General features: G+C 38.7%; 1 protein-coding gene across 4 annotated transcripts in view; it reads right to left on the reverse strand.

The window, feature by feature from the left end:
- Window positions 1-6,942: 6,942 nt before the first annotated feature.
- The window catches only part of LOC121874864 (leucine-rich repeat neuronal protein 1-like), a 95,411-nt gene continuing 84,701 nt past the window's right edge, over window positions 6,943-17,652 (reverse strand). For 3 of the 4 annotated variants that reach the window (XM_042379156.1, XM_042379158.1, XM_042379155.1), the window contains 2 exons: window positions 13,742-16,366; window positions 7,924-11,963 (listed from right to left, as the gene is read on the reverse strand). In XM_042379156.1, the coding sequence (XP_042235090.1) occupies window positions 13,942-16,041 (2,100 nt within the window). In that variant the 5' untranslated portion in view covers window positions 16,042-16,366 and the 3' untranslated portion in view covers window positions 7,924-11,963; window positions 13,742-13,941. Of the gene's footprint in view, window positions 6,976-7,923; window positions 11,964-13,741; window positions 16,367-17,652 lie in introns of those variants that run through there. The other variant, XM_042379157.1, reaches the window with a different exon arrangement.

Raw genomic sequence — 17,652 nt, forward strand, 5'->3', positions numbered from 1 at the left:
TCTCCGCTAATTCATTTATCTTTAACTCGGTCTTTCAGTTTTATTCTCCTTCTTTGTTTCCTTCTTTCTCTCTCTTTTTCTCCTTCTCCGTAACCCCAGTAGTAAGACAATGGTGCAGCCTCATCCATCATGCTTGAATCTGTCAGGTCGAGTCAACAGTATATGCCAGGCTGGTCCTCATGGTGGTATATTTTTACATCTTATATGACCTACACTAAACTAAACTAGACTAAACTAAACTAGCCTAGCCTAAACTAAACAAGGGAGTAGGTAGTAGGCAGGTAACAAACAGGGAGGTACTACCGCCTGGGAAGATAATGGAAGCATAATGTGTTGTCTAATGGTATACCCTGCTGCCATATGGCATCACAAAACTCGTGACCAAGTCCCAGGTTGCTGATCTGACTTTCTGCCTCATTTGCACACAATTGCAGGGTCTCAATTGTTTCTCTTACTTTGACAACACAATATACATATATTGTTTCTCACTTTTGATCTTTTTTTTTATTTTTGTATGTCTTTATTATTATTATTATCATTATTATTTTCATTATTATTATTATTTTTATTATTATTATTATTACATTTTCACTCCCCAGACCACGATGTGGGTTAGTGACCTGTGTCCGGGTGGCTAATCCCAGTTAAAAAAAAAAAAAAAAAAAAAGATAGCCTAGCCTAAACTAAACTAACCCATGCTGAAGCCGGGTAATTTTGCTAGTGTTTGTGTGATAATGTTTATGTAATACCTGTAACTATATTTCAAGAGCATATATTAAGCAGAACGACAAGCACATCCAGTCACCTATCCAGTGCCCTTTATACCACGGGAAGTAAGTTTGTATTCCAGGTATTGTATGATAAATATTCTCTTATCATTATCAAGGTTATGACATAGACATTAAAACATCCCCCTGATGACATGAAAGCGACACACACGACTCCAGAATATCCTGAGTCCTAATTTGAGGTCCTGATTACTTGTGTCAGTGTTACAGTATATTGCTACTGTAATGTTGAATTTTCTTTTACGCTTACTAGTATATACACAAAGATATTAATGTTACTGATGATACTCTAACGATATGTAAATTTATGTGTTCCTGCACTTTAAACCTAACTAAACCTAACACTGTACTGTACGGTTGTTTCTTCATAAACATTTTGAACTATAATACTAAATGTCACCAAAAAATATCACACACGAACATCAAAGACATTATAAATCACTTTCATCCCCCCCCCTCCCATCTCTCTCTCTCTCTCTCTCTCTCTCTCTCTCTCTCCATCTCTGATTTTCAACAAATGTGTTTTTATCTCAGTTGAGCCACTTGCCTTTTAGATGAATAATTCCAGGGTGAAAATGTTTTCTCACTAAGTGTGTGTGTGTGTGTGTGTGCTTGTGTGTGTGTGTGTTGGTGATTCATGACACTGTATAACATTTTTCAAATAAAAGTTGGTGTGAGGTACTGCTTATTCTCGAGTATTGTGTGGCCAGAATAACGACAGAGAAAGAAAAAAAAAGTGAGAGAAAAAAGTTGAATAAAGAGAGAGATACAGAGGACGACAAGGAAGCAGAGTTGATTAAAACAGTTACGATAATGAACCGCTGGAGTGAACCCTGTGAGGGCTCTGGTTCAGTATAGCTGCCGGGAGTGTCGCAACAGGTGGAACTGATCATGCCTGATGACTTTATTCACAAATCACTAATGTGAGAACAATCTTGAATTATAATAAAACAAATATGAGACCAATACTGTAGAAAACAATATTTGGTTACTCTATTCCCTTATCGTGAATGTATAGAGAAACGTTACCACCACGTTTCCACATTAAGTTGGGTCATTGTTTGGAATTACATATTGATGGTATATTTTTTTTTTACTTTTTTTTACATATCAAACCTGTCATTAATGTTATGTGGTAATGCACCAACATTCTATCACATTTTGCATCATTAATATTAAGTGAACAGAACCTGATGACTGTCGTATCTATAAGTTCATAACATAGTAACTAGCAATTATGAAAGGTTAACCTAATGATCAGGTTAAAATTGTTTACCTTGAGTCTTTCACAGCTTAAGGTGTTATGATGTTATCTGGTGACGTGATGTTGTCTGGGCACAGTGTATGGGGCCCCACCATCACCCCTACACAGTACGCCTCGAGGGTATGCTGATTTTCATCCAGGATTTACTGTATAATTATCAGCCCTTCCTTTCCTGCACCTGTGTACAAACTATCATGCAATGACACGCACACACACTATATATATATACAGTATCAATAAGTCTAAATGAACGCAGACCTCCATATACAAATAAGGCCTCACTAGTCAGGTGTCGAACCTGGGACCTCCAAGTAAGAATAGGGGACTCTACCATGACATCACAAGGACTTCAGTAGTAAAACTAGACTTTGTTGGTTTTACACACACAGAGTCTGCTCCTTCGTCTTACTAAGCAACGTTTGTAAAATCTTACCTAGTTCATGAACTGGGCAATTTGTGTGAATGAGAACGTAAATAAAATTCACGTAGGTAAAAATCACCTTCATATCACATTCAGAAGAAACGGTAAGGATTCGGAAAAGATCGATCCTGGAAACGACTAACAAAAATAGGTTTCTCTTGTTTATTTTGTGGTGTTTCAAGCGAATTTTACCTTTATTTCCGTCGCAAATGAAACGTTATGGATATATGACCACCCTCCCTCCCAATTACCAACAATATTGGTTGCAAAAAGTGAGCAAGGCTTTGAAGTAGAGGGAAATTGTGGGGTAAAAACACACAAAAAACTGACGAAACGAAACCTAACGAAAACAGAAGGACCTGACCTACTGTACCTCCTAACTCCCCTGGACTCCCCGCTATGTAATAAACTTACCTTAATCACCAGATGCAAGAGGATAAAGTAACGCTACTTGTAGGAGGAAGTGATGTAGCAAAGTCCTGTGTTCGTTGGAATACAATGTTCCATCTTATTGCCGACACGAAGCACCCAACTCTTGACATCCTTCCACAATCGTTCAATATTTTGCGTTTGAACACCTGTAGCACTTCACAGAAGTTGGCAGAATACCATGAGCCTTAAAAATGTTAATGGCAGCGGCTTTGTTTTGAAATACACGATGAATAGTTTCCCAAGTTGACAAAGAACACCCGGGCAGAAAGACGTTATCTTGCTACTAGCCAACAAAAAAAAATCGAAACTGAGCAAACGCCAGAGTATCAGGTGACACCGAGAGCAATGCTGATTGGTAAACAGTCACGTGACACCAAGACTTTAAGTGATTGGCGCGTGAGTCATGTGGAAGCAGTGTTTCCCGCAAAAATGTAAGTTCGTGAGTGAAAGTGAAGTCCAAATTACTCGAAAAAAATTTTTTTCGATGGAAACGTATATATATATATATATACATATATATATATATATATATATATATATATATATATATATATATATATATATATATATATATATATATATATATATATATATATATATATATATATATATATATATATATATATATATATATATATATATATTTTTTTTTTTTTTTTTTTTTTGGGGGGGGGATTGGCTCTGCCTATATAGACATACCCTGTATATATTAAGTTCTGTGGCCAACCTTTCCGAATCTTAACCAAAACATCAGTATGATGTACACATGAGAACAATTATGTAACGTTTTCACAAGATTTATGGGCCATGCAACGAAGGCAGCCATTTATTATCGCACCATCATCCAGTCCTCAGTCCTCATCAGCTCGTTTGGGACGCACTGTGTGCACTGCTCTAAACCCCTGCGTTTGCCACTCGTGTCTATGGGTCAGACCACCACACTAAATTATGTAAATTCATATTAAAACAAGTGATCCAATCTTTGAGTAAACATAGGGCGTAAAACAGTTCTATACATTCTCGCCGCCGAAGAGATTTAGCTGGTAGTGGACGATAAGATGTCACTTGGGTCGCATCTACTTTGACTACATATTACAATATTTGTTTGTTGTATCTGGTGCATAAGGAACTTTTATTGCGTCTTTCAATTGAAAAATAAGCGCCTTTGTATTTGTTACATCAAATTTATTTTACGTAATACAGATCAAGGGCATAATTTTCAAATGTATTAAGAATGACATTCTTCCCTGACAACTTCAATAATATGCCATCTTCCCCAGGAGAGAGAGAGAGAGAGAGAGAGAGAGAGAGAGAGAGAGAGAGAGAGTCAGGGTGACAACACCAATGAAAGAGGAAGTGAGGAATCCTTTATTTGTTCATATTTTTTTACTCTTACATTCAAAACGGAATGTTAGAGGATATGTGTATAACATGCTCAGGTAAGGGACATTATAACTAAGAATACTCATAGGTGTGTTTAGTTCAGGATCCCAACACTGCTGATGCTGCAGTATTTCATTTAGTTTTGACACTGACTCGTTCGGAAGGAGACGCGTCCTTTTTGAGGTGACTGTACTGTACTCCCAATAACCCCCCCCCCTCTCTCTCTAAAGAAGACTTTTAACCAGGATGGTGTCACCGTGGTCCCTGGCGAGCTATGAGATAGATCCTCTCGCCAAGAAAACTTCCCACAGCGGTCTGCAAAGTTCCGTGTTAAAGCTGATACCACAAGGCCTTCTCTCCAACCGATGACGAGACAAGATCGATTTCTTTCCAATTCTCACTGTCGAGTTGGGTAAGTCATATGAGACATAATAGATCTATATGATTATCGTAAGCCTTGTGTCATCTCTGAGTCATATTAATATACATGATTATTTAGATTTTTTAGACCTTAAAATCAAGATCAAATAGATATTGACGATGAGTCTAAGTCACTAGGACCAAATTTACTCAAAAAGAAACACTAAAAAAAAACAAAAGAGTCCTACATTATAAACCCAACTGTTTAAACGCCGACAAAAGTATTATAAAACACAGTTGATCAGTTGACCTCTCGCTACTACACAGTGAGGATTTTATCCGGAAAAGTAACAGGGATTCTTTCTATGCTGAGCTCTATGCCTGTACTCTATGAGGTGACAACTGAGAATGACTTGTTTTATGGCGTGATCTGGCCTCGAGAGCGTGTTTGGTAAAGAAAAATACTGAAAGGGTATCTAAAAATCATTGAAAAGGCTAACTAACAATAAAAAGCAGTAAAGGGTTAAGTAAAAGGCTAAGGCTATAGTAAAGGGGAATGGTACAAAGTATTAACATAGAGAGAAAGAGAGAGAGAGAGAGAGAGAGAGAGAGAGAGAGAGATACGTATATGAACAACATAAATTTAAAAACTTGCCTACACAAATTTTCAGCCATGCGTACGATGCATACCAAAATTGGTATATCATTTCACCTCTGTGTGTCTGGGTCTGTATACGTGTGTTTTGTACGTGTGCAAGTCTTTAATCAGTCACGCTAAGTTAATTTATGCATCAGACTACGGCGAGGAAAGATCCCAAGAGAAATACAGTAAATCTTATGTGTGTGTGTTTGTGTGTGTGTGTGTGTGTGTGTGTGTGTTTGTTTATGGTGTCTGTGTGCATGAGTGTATGGAAGCGTGTGTACTGTACGTGTGTTTGCTGAATTAAAGGTGATGGCTGCGTTTGATGGGTCACTTTTCTCTCATTTGTTGCTGAGTTCACCGTTTTCATAACCTGGGTCTGTCAGTGAAAAAAAAATATAGAGTTCATTGGCATCTTTAGATATGAAGAGATTAATTTCGACTAAAACTGTCATTTTCGAGTTTCATCTAATTGCATTCATTTAATGGCCGCCTTTGACTCCCAGCCACTTAAGGAGTCCTTGTAAAGTCCACACTGTAGGATGGATCCTTCTCTCGGTACATAATGTTTTATTAGTTCATGCATTCAGCTTCTCTCCTCTATCAGCTGTAATGGTGGCCAAAGAAACACTCTGTCTTTCAAATGCATTTTATTATTAAGAGACATTATTCATATGAGGTACATAGTTATGAAAGCACACGAGCGTACAAGTGTGTCAAGCTACAACAGAATGTGAGACAGATACTGCTGGTAAAATTGTGTCATATATATTATACTCCAGGTTGTAGCAGTGTTGGGATGTCTATTGTTTTATTTACAGTTTTACACAAGGAGTGTCTGAAACTAAAACATTCATGTGAGAGAAAGAAGACGCCATAATTTTTCTAATTGGTTTAATATATTTTTTCAGACTGATGAACCAAAAATATCTTTCTGACAAGCTGGACGATACCTGATGGCCACAAACATTCAAACATGATCAAAGCCGACATCAAAGCTTGTCTCCGGTTAACAGTAAAACTTATCATTATTCTTTTACAACATCTCGCCCTCCTCAACTATACCAGGTCGCTATTGTGTTACCTCAGCTGTTACTCAATCAGTTACACTTAATATTAGGTCATTCATATATCCAATCCAGTAGTTCTCTATCTTTTGGGAATGAAATCTTGAAAACGGGACTAATTTCTACGAAGACTCAATAGTAGACAAAATATATAACCAACCTTCTTTAATCAATTCTTTTCCTTACAAGAAATTGGAGATTTAAAAATTAATCAGTAACTGCAAATAAAACTCAATAAAGGATTCCTACTGATAACAACAACAACAACAATAATAATAATAATGATAAAAATAATAATAATAATAATAATAATAATAATAATAATAATAATAATAATAATAATAATAATAATAATAATAATAATAATAATAAATAAATACATAATAATAATAATAATAATAAATAAATACATAATAATAATAATAATAATAATAATAATAATAAAAATAATAATAATAACAATACAATAATAATAATAATAAATAAATAAATAAATAATAATAATAACAATAATAATAAAATAACAATAATAATAAAATAACAATAATAAAGCCATGCACTCCTCATAGGTCCTATACACACACACACACACACACACACACACACACACACACACACACCTCATAGTGAGATCGGGAGAGAAGAATCCACACAGACATCACGAGGCAACGAGAGAAAAGATATGAACTCATTATATTATATAGCCTGGAGGAGTTAATGCTCTCTGACGGTGATGGAGACGATTACTTCTCTGTGCTGAAGACAATCCAGGGGGTAATGGTTGGCCAGGTGGAGCCTAAGTCCACATAGGCTCTCAACTGAACCCACACGTTTGGATTGGGGCTCAATCTTAATGGGCTCCAGTTATTATAAGCTCCACTCTTAATGTGTACCTATCCTAATGGGGCCCAATGAAAATGGTTATAAATCTTAATGGTTAGGTTAAGTTAGGTTAGGTTAAGTTAGGTTAGGTTAAGTTAGGTTAGGTTTGAGATTAATTAGGGTTTAAGTAATATTATGACTGAGGTCCACTTGCAACTGACTTACATTCTTGTGTTTCTTGTCGTGATTTGGGTACCAGAGACTCTCCATCACCAGCTGTTGGCAAGGTCACACACATGGAGAGGTGATGATGAGCTTCGGGGGAGAGGGAAATATGTAAAAGTGATTCCCTTATGTTACACAGAATTTCAATATGAAATGAATAAATATCGGTGAAGACACTGAATATAATAGGTACATACTGTTCATAAACACCCAGGGATTATCGAATCTCCCTATTTTTATATTTCTGTCTAACATCTAATTAAGAAAACTAAATTTTTATGAATTTCAAGCTATCTACAGCAGCCAATGAGGAATACTCTGAGTCCTTATCAAATTCAATATATAAAGTATTATATTAAAAACAGAGTCACTCCGGTATTATAAAGCAGCTTCACCTTAGGAGTGCTCGCCATGTTTCTGTTTACTGATCAATTTCACCCATTTGTATATTTACCTTAAGCACACCAACTTTTCACTCCATACAGAGAATGCCATTTAGAGAATACATCGTCAAAAAAAGATTGAAATTTATTCTTTATTTTGTTGAATAATATATACACATTAACTATGCTTTAAGCAGTCAAATCCTACCAGCTTGATACAACACAGTAAGGTCTCTCTCCACGAGTTACTTCTTCAATCATAACAAGATGACATATAATAAACACGTGGTTATGCTGGTGACCTGTTGATTACTACTTTACATAGACAACAGGTATGGTACTATAGACACAGGATTGGTACTGGTAACCAACATCAGTCATAGCAGCTACAGTACCTGGTGACCTCTTTGAAAAATATGAAGAGGAGAGGCAATATAGAGCTGTGATTAGACAGTCTATTTAAGTACCTGATGCAGAAATATGGATTTAGACGGTGATTTCGAAAAAAATAAAGTGAAAAATAAAAATGGATGGATTAATTTACATTATTTGGTGAGTCAATCAGATGTCATTATCCTATTACTGTTACCTATTGTCTATGTAGTACTTCATAGGTTACCAATTACATCAAAAGCATCACCGTCGCTGCCGCTCCAGGAAAATTTCGCGCCAGTAATCAACAGTGTCTGATGTTCCTCCTTGTCTTACAGCTGGACGTTTATGATAGCTGCACCACATGAACGTTTGCCCAAGCAGCTTTTTGGGTGGTTAATGGCCACTTCGTCTACCCCCAATTTCGTCTTCTCCCAGACTGTCTGCTGTGAGTTAATGACCATTGAAAGTTGACCTTGTCCTCAACAACGTGACTTGACCTGACGTACTGAATTAAGTTGGCTAATTGTCAGTCAGTCATCAGTGAGATCTGGCCTGTCTATACCTTCGTAGGCTATTTGAAACATCTGTCTGTACCTTAGAGGGCTAAGTGAATGTAAAATTTATTCCAAAATAACCAATTATGTAGATCATAACCACATAGCGAGTGGCCAATCATTATTCTTTACAGGACATCGTTATTATGTCAACAGGAAAAGAAGGGAGAATATAGAAGAAATACCATAACAGTGATATAGTGTTACCAGTGCTACGCCTCATGATCATCCTGTAGACAGTTTGGATAATAGTGTGGAAAAAATCAAGTCCCAACTCAAAGAATATACTAGGAATAAAGTTACGCCTGTCCCGGAGCTGTTTAACAACCCCTTTGGTCAACCAGTACTTGATGAAGATAACCGAGACATGGCAGAAGTGATGCCCACATTCCTCTGCTTTAAATCAGCCATATACGGAGGCCATCAAAAGACGTTCCCTCCCCTCCCATAAAAAAATATCCGGGCGAGTCTGCTTCCTCAAACTATATGTCGAGACAAGTAAAAACAAAACAGTCAGGATATAACTCGTATTTATGCTTGTTTATAAGTCTTTCGTGTCCTCTAATGTAATACATATGCGTTTACTTTGCCTATATGTGTGATATTAATCATATATCACCCCTCAGGTAGATCATTGTCAACCTTGAAGTCCTCACCTCACCCTTCATCTTCTTATTGTTCCCTCTGATGTACTGTAGTCATTTGTTATTCTTTGGTGTTTGTCTTGTACACTACTGACGTCATTCAATCATCTCAGCCGTTTGTCTTTTGTTTTATTTCTGTCAAACATAGTAATTTCATTTCTTGTTTCAGTGTTTCATTCCTGGTCATGTTCCCCTGGTCTGTCCTCAAGTTGATCTGTTTACTTTCGTACTGTCGTCTATCTGCTCTTGTCCTTTAATGTGAATGTCCATGATACACACACACACACACACACACACACACACACACACCTGTAGGCCAGTGTCAGGTTAAGAGCAGTCAAAGATGATTAGTTTTACGCCTACATGATATAAGCTTCTATCTTTGGGTTAAGGAAAGTCGATACTGCGTTATGTGTTAATTCTGGTAGTGTGTGTGTGTGTGTGTGTGTGTGTGTCTGTGTGTGTGTGTAAACCGGCATACATGATACATTTACCTCAATACTTACCTTTAACATTAACACTAATGACCGTGTGTCCATCTCGTTTCCTGACGTTACTACTTCCTGTCAACAACTTTCAGACTGCAACTTTCTCCTTCCTCGAAACTTTAGTCGCATTTCTTTTGTTTACTTGAAAATATAACAATAATATTTTCTTTTTCGTTTAGAGTCTTATGGTGTTATCTTTCATTAGATTTTTTTAGTGAAATTTTTTAATTCTAATTTAAAAATCCATTAGTTTCTTGTTATAATGTTGTATCACCTTTAGTTCTTATTAAACAGATGGTTGTATTTTTTGTATTTTATCTAGTTAAGAATTTACGAAGATTCTTATTTCAGAAACAACATCACAATGCGTAGTGGCGTAGTCTGTATGGCTGAAGTGAGAGAGAAATGGTTGAGTGGATCTCACCATTTCCTCACATCTTGGCTGCCTGTTTTACCTTTAGGAGACATCTGTTAGCAGTCAGTCTAGTTGGAGAAATTAGTTCGTAAAGTGTCATATATTTTGCTATTAAACCTGACTTTGAGTACAGTGACTAAACCCCCTGAGTACAAGATCATTGTTATCAAGTGAGGATTTAAATGTAACCAAAGAGCTGAGATAACGTACTTAGGAGATTAAGTCATTCTTCTCAAGAGGCTCAAGTCATAGTACTGATGAAGTTAAGTAATTTTACTCAAGAAGTTAAGTCATCATACTCAAAAATTTAAGCCATTGTACTCAAGGGGGTTAAGTCATCATACTCAAAAGTTTAAGCCATTGTACTCAAGGGGGTTAAGTCATCATACTCAAAAGTTTAAGCCATTGTACTCAAGGGGCTAATTAGAGTTCAACTTTTACAAGAAGCTCTGTCACATAAAAGCAGGAATCATCATTATTTTCTTCTCATTTAACTTCTCATTGTGTTACTAAAGACACTAGATTTTAATCCTGACTGGTGTTTAATAGGACAGTCCAGTTACCTCTGTAACTCTCTTATAAATCATTCATTCCTTCTTCAGTTCTTCTAAAAAAAAAATCAACTTATAGTTCATCTGTATATTCGTAGACCTTCCTAAGATTCTCACGGCTTAGAGCATCAACCCTTAAAATCGTGTATGTGTTACAGTATATTAAGTATAGTGGATATTCATTATCAGAACCATCATCATTAACATTAATATTATTATTACTTTGTCATATAAGCAGATTCTGGATAACTTTGTTTAAATACTTTATTATAGAGCGTGAAAAAAATCGCCTTGTATGCTTCAAAAAGTTTCTGATACACGTGGAAGAGATTGGATACCAAAACTCTTTTCTATTTGAGTCGTTAACTTGACAAGTGTGTCTCAGAGGCTGTGTAAACGCTTGAAGCCTTCACTTGACAGCTGTGTTCCCATGTTTATGACAGCGTTCAAGGTGACCAATTAATGGCGATCACCTTGATAACGTTTGAGGCATCCATAGGATAACTATGTTTTGACGACAACGTTTAAGACGTTAAGTGATAAACGTATCTCCATGGTAACATTTGTGGCCTCATTATAACAGTTTTATCAACGTTTATGGTTCTCATACTGGCGTGACGATGACACTGTTCATAGTCCCCAAATGACAGCTGTCCCATATAATAGCTGTGCCAACGTTCGTGGTTTAAATATCAGCTGTGCCAACTTCATGGCCCCACATAACAGCTGTGGCAACATTCGTGGCCCCACATAACAGTTGTGCCAACGTTCATGGCCCAACATACCAGCTGTGCCAACGTTCATGGTTTACATATCAGTTGTGCCAACGTTCATGGACCCAAATAACAGATTTGCCAAAGTTCGTGGCCCCACATAACAGCTTTGCCAACGTTCGTGGCCCCCACATAACAGCTGTGCCAACATTCGTGGCCCCACATAACAGCTGTGCCAACGTTCGTGGCTTCATGTAGCAATTGTGAGGAAAGATAAGTGTGGTGAGAGTGTGGTGGAAGAGACAGAACTATCCGGAAGACAGCTGAGTCTCCTGGATGATGGGCATGGTCTCCACGTTGGCCGTGTAGGGCAGCAGGTCGGGGGACTCGTAGCTAGACTCGAGAAGACGCGACACTCCACCTTTGGGGCTGCTCGTCCTGTAACACCAAACAAAATGTTAGGCATTTAAAGATGATTGTTTCTTGTGGTTGGTGACAGGAGATTTCGTACTGTATATTGATTCAATTATATTGGTGTTGTGGGAATGGAATGATATTATAGCGGAAGAATGAAATAAGATAATTTTTACCCGTCTCACTCACAATCTACAGAATGACTCAATAACTGACTTCCACAGATCAGTACCTTAACTCACAACGCTGTGTTGTTCTACACTAACTCAAAATTCAGGACAACAAATCTTATAACACTTTTCTCAGTATTCCTCTCGAACCACCACTCAGGGAAAACTTGCAGCAGTTGGTAATTCCAGGATTCCTGCAGGACTTGTACCAGGAAGTTGAGTTGGCAGAGGAACAACTTCAGTCTGCAGTGTATATTATTTATGTTCCGGCACTCATAAATTATATATATATGTATATATATATATATATATATATATATATATATATATATATACATACAGTGGTAAACCAGGAGGTAAATAAAAACATAAAGCTGGTACGGTGTTTCAGTGTTTACATATATTATCAAGACAGCTGTAGAAGTAACTAAACAAAATGGGGCAATCGACGATTATCCCAAATTAGCGTGACACACATACACACACACACACACACACACACACACACACACACACACACACACACACTGCTATTACCAAGTCCGTAATGGAAAATGTCATTGAATTTTTTTGTCCGTATCCAAATGTTGATCACGAAGCTTCATCATCCCATTTTAACAACCAGTATATTTTCCATCACATTCTATTACCTACATTGTCTTTGACCTCACGGGGTAGAACAAGATCACATGCCAAACCTTCTTCCTCCCCATAAAATAAAAGTAATCATTTGCTGCATAGAAAATAGATCCTAAAATGAATTTGATAAAAATTTCCGAAAATATTTTATTTTGAATTCAGAATTAAATGAACTTAATTATTGGAACATTACATAACCTACTTTATTTTATTTTACGCGTGCAAGCATTTAATCATATACTGTAAATATTTTTCGTGTTGTATTCCTCAGCATTTTTATTGTCTAGCAGTTCGCTCCAGTAGATACTAAACATCAAATTCACACGATTCCATAAATTCTTTTTCCTGTTTTGCCTCTTTCATCTAGTTATATCTTGTATATATATATATTTATGCTTCTCTTGGTATAAACTGGCTTGAATATTATTTTTTTAAAGCCTAAATAAAAGTTCATAGCTCAACATTTACCTCCGTCAACTTTCCAGCCTCAGTCTAGTGTTTACGCAAAGTGCTCCTGACAAAAATATAAGTTTACCTTCTTACTGTGGACACTATCGCCCAGACAAGTTGGTGTGTGCTCTCACTCATACAGATCAAGAAGATGTAGGTAGGTTGGCTTCATCTTACCATGTATTGTACTGATGTTACGTGGTTATGATGTCAATGTTTCCTCTCTTTGTAAACGACGTTAATATTTTTAGACCATTCTAGTCCAAAATATTCGGATTGTCTTGTTATGTCTAAGGGCAACCTTTACTAAAATTACAGATGTAGTATCGGTGGTGTTCAACCATTCACTGACTTCTTCAGCACATACAGTATATACTACCGGTAATGCTCTGTGTTCACTCATTTCTAAAGCTGTCTGATAGTACACGAATACATACAAGCACCACATCCAGTTATCTTTCCTTCGTGGCTTACACACAGACACATACACACAAATATATACATTGTGGATCTACAATATACTGTATAAACTAATCGACTGACCTCTGCGGTGCACAGGAACAGTCCTCCAGTATGTTGGGTCGTGTAGAAGGGGTGGGCGTATGTCTTGGGCTATTGTGGGCGTTAGAGTGGGTGCGAGAGCGCGGTGGGGGAGTATGTGGGCCAGGGGAGGAGGGGTCTGGGGCACAGCATGGGGGACGACGCAGCAGGATCGGGTGGCAGCCGTTGCCATTCTTTAACCGTCACGAATCTCCCAGAAGTGGGCGGTAGAAGCTGTCTAGCTGGATGCTACAACCTTCACTGCCCTTGTCGGGAGTTTCGTAAAACATCTGTCGGTATTTTCTTGAGGCCACGGAGACGAGACACAATACTGTCATCATGAGCATGATTCCCGTCACGGTCACCACCACCACGTTGGAGATCCTGGAGATGTTCTGCACTATGTCTTGAGTGGTGATAAGACAGCACGAAATCTGTAGCCAATACTTCGAATTGTCCTCGTTGCCGATACAGAATCGGTAATGAGACAGGGGCTTGAGGTGCCTGACGGTAAAGCTCTTCCACAAGGGGCTGGCCACGCTCGACCGCACCTCACCTACCTCGGTGCCGTTGTCGTCAACCTCAGTGTACACGATCTTGTAAGATGGAAATGCGCGACGTTCGGTACCGTTCCACACAAGGGTGACCAAGTGCGACGAGACGTGAATAGGAAAGAGGTTTATGTCGATTCCAGTGATGTTGAGAGTTATAGAACTGAACGTTTTGTTGATGGTGTTCTCGGCCACACATGTATATCGCCCTCGGTCTTTTGGCTTAAGGTGATAGTACACCAGAGTACCAGGAGGGAAAAACCTTCGATCCATCTTGTTCAAGCTGGTGTTCAAAAAGGAGCCGTCTGGTACGATCCAACCCAACTGAGGAATCGGGGAGCCCAGGGCACGACACTCCAGTGCCTGCCGCTCACCCACTTTGCCCACTATGGCCTCCGACTGAGTTACGTTTAGCACCGTAGGAGAACATTGCCTAGGGAGCTTGGGGAGCAAAACATTCTTCAGCAGTTTGTGTGCAAAGCTGGGTGGACTGTGGCACACTAAGTGTTCAGGTTCAACTAGTGTTATATTAGCATCTTCCCCAAGAGCTATCAACTCCCTCAACCATCTCACGTTACAGTCGCACTTTAGTGGGTTTTCGTGTAAAGAAAGCTCTACTCCCTCTGGCATATATTTAGCCATTTCTTTTTGTATTCCCATTAAGTTGTTATTATGAAGCTGTAGCTCCTTCAGTGAGTCCACCCTCATAAATGCAGAAGGGTGAACATACGTTAACTTTTTATTGTTATTAATGTGTATAGTAGATACATTTATTAGATTGTAAAATGCTTTCGAATCAATAATATTAAGGTCGGGCATTTGGCACAAACTTATCTTAGCTACAGTGAGATGTGAAAAATCTAACGGTTGGATCTTGATGAGGGGATTCTTGTCTAGGGTGAGAGTCTCTAGCGCTGGCAGACTCTGGAACGCCGCAGTAGGAATCCTCTCCATTTTGTTGTCTTCCAGTGTTAGGACCTGCAGGCTGATCAGACCTGAGAAGGCGAGCGGATTTACAGTCGAGATCCGATTACCTGCTAAATACATCCTCTCGAGGGACCTCAGGACTCTGAAAACCGAGGGTGGAATGTTGTGTATCCGGTTGTGAGCGAGGTTAAGAGCTACCAGGTTACCCAGACCGTGGAACCACTCCTTATACAGTGATCCCAAGGAGTTTTGTTCAAGGTCCAACACCTGTAGCTTCGTCAAGTCCAGAAGAGCTTCGTTCTCAATGTAGTTAATCTTATTGTTGGAGAGGACTAGGTGTTGTAAAGCTTTGGGACCCACAAGGTTGTCATGGAAAATGGTAGATATAGTATTTTTACCAACATTAAGATAGACGAGTCGTGTCATATTCTGGAACATGCCTCCTCTCCCGATGGACTTAATTCTATTGCCAGACAAATCAATCTCCCGAAGATCAGTCAGCTGGGAAATGTTGTCCAAAACGTAATATATCGAGTTGCCCTTAACACTTAGCACCTGAAGGTCACTTGGTAATTTTTCCGGGAAGGTTTTCATGTTCGTAAAAGAGCAATCAAAAGTGTTCAGCTCCTCGTGAAGATGGTTGGATCTAAGAACCCCACAGGTACAACCTTCCAAGCAGGAGGAGTTATAAGAATCAGCACGGAGGATGTCTCCTGCAGCCCTGCACACCTCTAGTGTTCTCCATATCAAGAGCGTCTGCAAAAGCCCCACAACAGAGGACTGGAGACGTGACCTCCCAGGCGCCGGTCTCCTCTTCGTCGTCATAGTTACTTATTGAATTTACTGCTGATGTCACCATATGTAAGCGAAGTCGACCACGCCCGTCTGTCTCAGCCCAGACCTTCATGTACTTAAACGAGTATCATCACATCACATCAACTCCTCCAAGTCTTTAGATCAGGACATAATATCAAATGTCACAAACGGAGTCTCAACCTCAGTGTCTCTACTTTTCCTAATAGGTCTGCATCCTTACTTTTATATTATTTTCTTTTTTAGATCAAAACATATCCTGTACTGCTAATGGGGTAGGGTCCATAACTTCCATCTTCATATTCTATAACTTCTTGCTGGTGCGTGATCCATCCACCTGTAAATAGAAGGTATATACGTGTTAGTGTTAAAGTGAGATGCATGTGGTCATTAAGGGAACACATTACAATACATACAGTTCTTATAAATATATGAAGCACAAGCAACAATGATATATGCAATAAAAATGATAAATACAAACCGAAAATAATAATAATAATAATAATAATAATAATAATAATAATAATAATAATAATAATAATAATAATAATAATAATAAAATACTCATAATAATAATAATAATAATAATACTTATAATAATAATAATACAGGGTGAGGCACAGCTTCACCCCCCTCGTATGTTTTTATTAGTGGAGATTAAACTAGCATGTCGTAACATACAGTTGACACACAAGGTAGGATGTTCCACCTTCTTTATGGGGAAAGTTGAAGCGGCATAATCACATGTAAACTGCTCTCTGCCTCAAACTTGACCCATTTATTCAGATTTATCGAGGAAGACACGAGAGTTCACCAGAGCCATCAAGGAGAGCCATTAAAACCTTGCATTACCCAGCGGAGCCACCACGAAGGCCTATTAAGATTTTACGGGAAGTTGTTGAGCCATGAAGGATAGCTATTGTGATCTAATATTAACCTGTAGAGCCATCCAGTGGGGGCATTAATCACGTTAACCAAGAGCGCCCTCCAGTGGGGGCATTAACACATCACGTTAACCAAGAGGGCCAACCAGTGGGGGCATTAACATATCACGTTAACCAAGAGGGCCATCCAGTGGGGGCATTGACATATCACGTCCACCAAGAGGGTCATCCAGTGGGGGCATTAACACATCACGTTAACCAAGAGGGCCATCCAGTGGGGCATTAACACATCACGTTAACCAAGAGGGCCATCCAGTGGAGGCATTAACACATCACGTTAACCAAGAGGGCCATCCAGTGGGGGCATTAACACATCGCGTCAATCAAGAGGGCCATCCAGTGGGGGCATTAGAACATCACGTCCACCAAGAGGGCCATCCAGTGGGGGCATTAACACATCACGTCAACCAAGAGGGCCATCCAGTGAGGGTATTAACACATCACGTTAACCAAGAGAGCCATCAAGACAGAATGGACCATTAACAACCACGCCACTAAACACTTAATCTGAGCCAAGCAGGAGCCATCAGGAGGTGCCTTAGTGCTGGTGAAATAATCCCTCCCTCCCACAATCCTAATGGTCCCATGTCCCAATGATTCCCAAGTCCCAATGGATCATAGTCCTATTGATTAACATTACGGTAAGTCAGGATTAGGTTCCACTAATATTGAGGACCAC

This window comes from Homarus americanus, unplaced genomic scaffold (assembly GCF_018991925.1).
Source record: "Homarus americanus isolate GMGI-L3 unplaced genomic scaffold, GMGI_Hamer_2.0 scaffold56009, whole genome shotgun sequence".
Classification (NCBI taxonomy): domain Eukaryota; kingdom Metazoa; phylum Arthropoda; class Malacostraca; order Decapoda; family Nephropidae; genus Homarus; species Homarus americanus.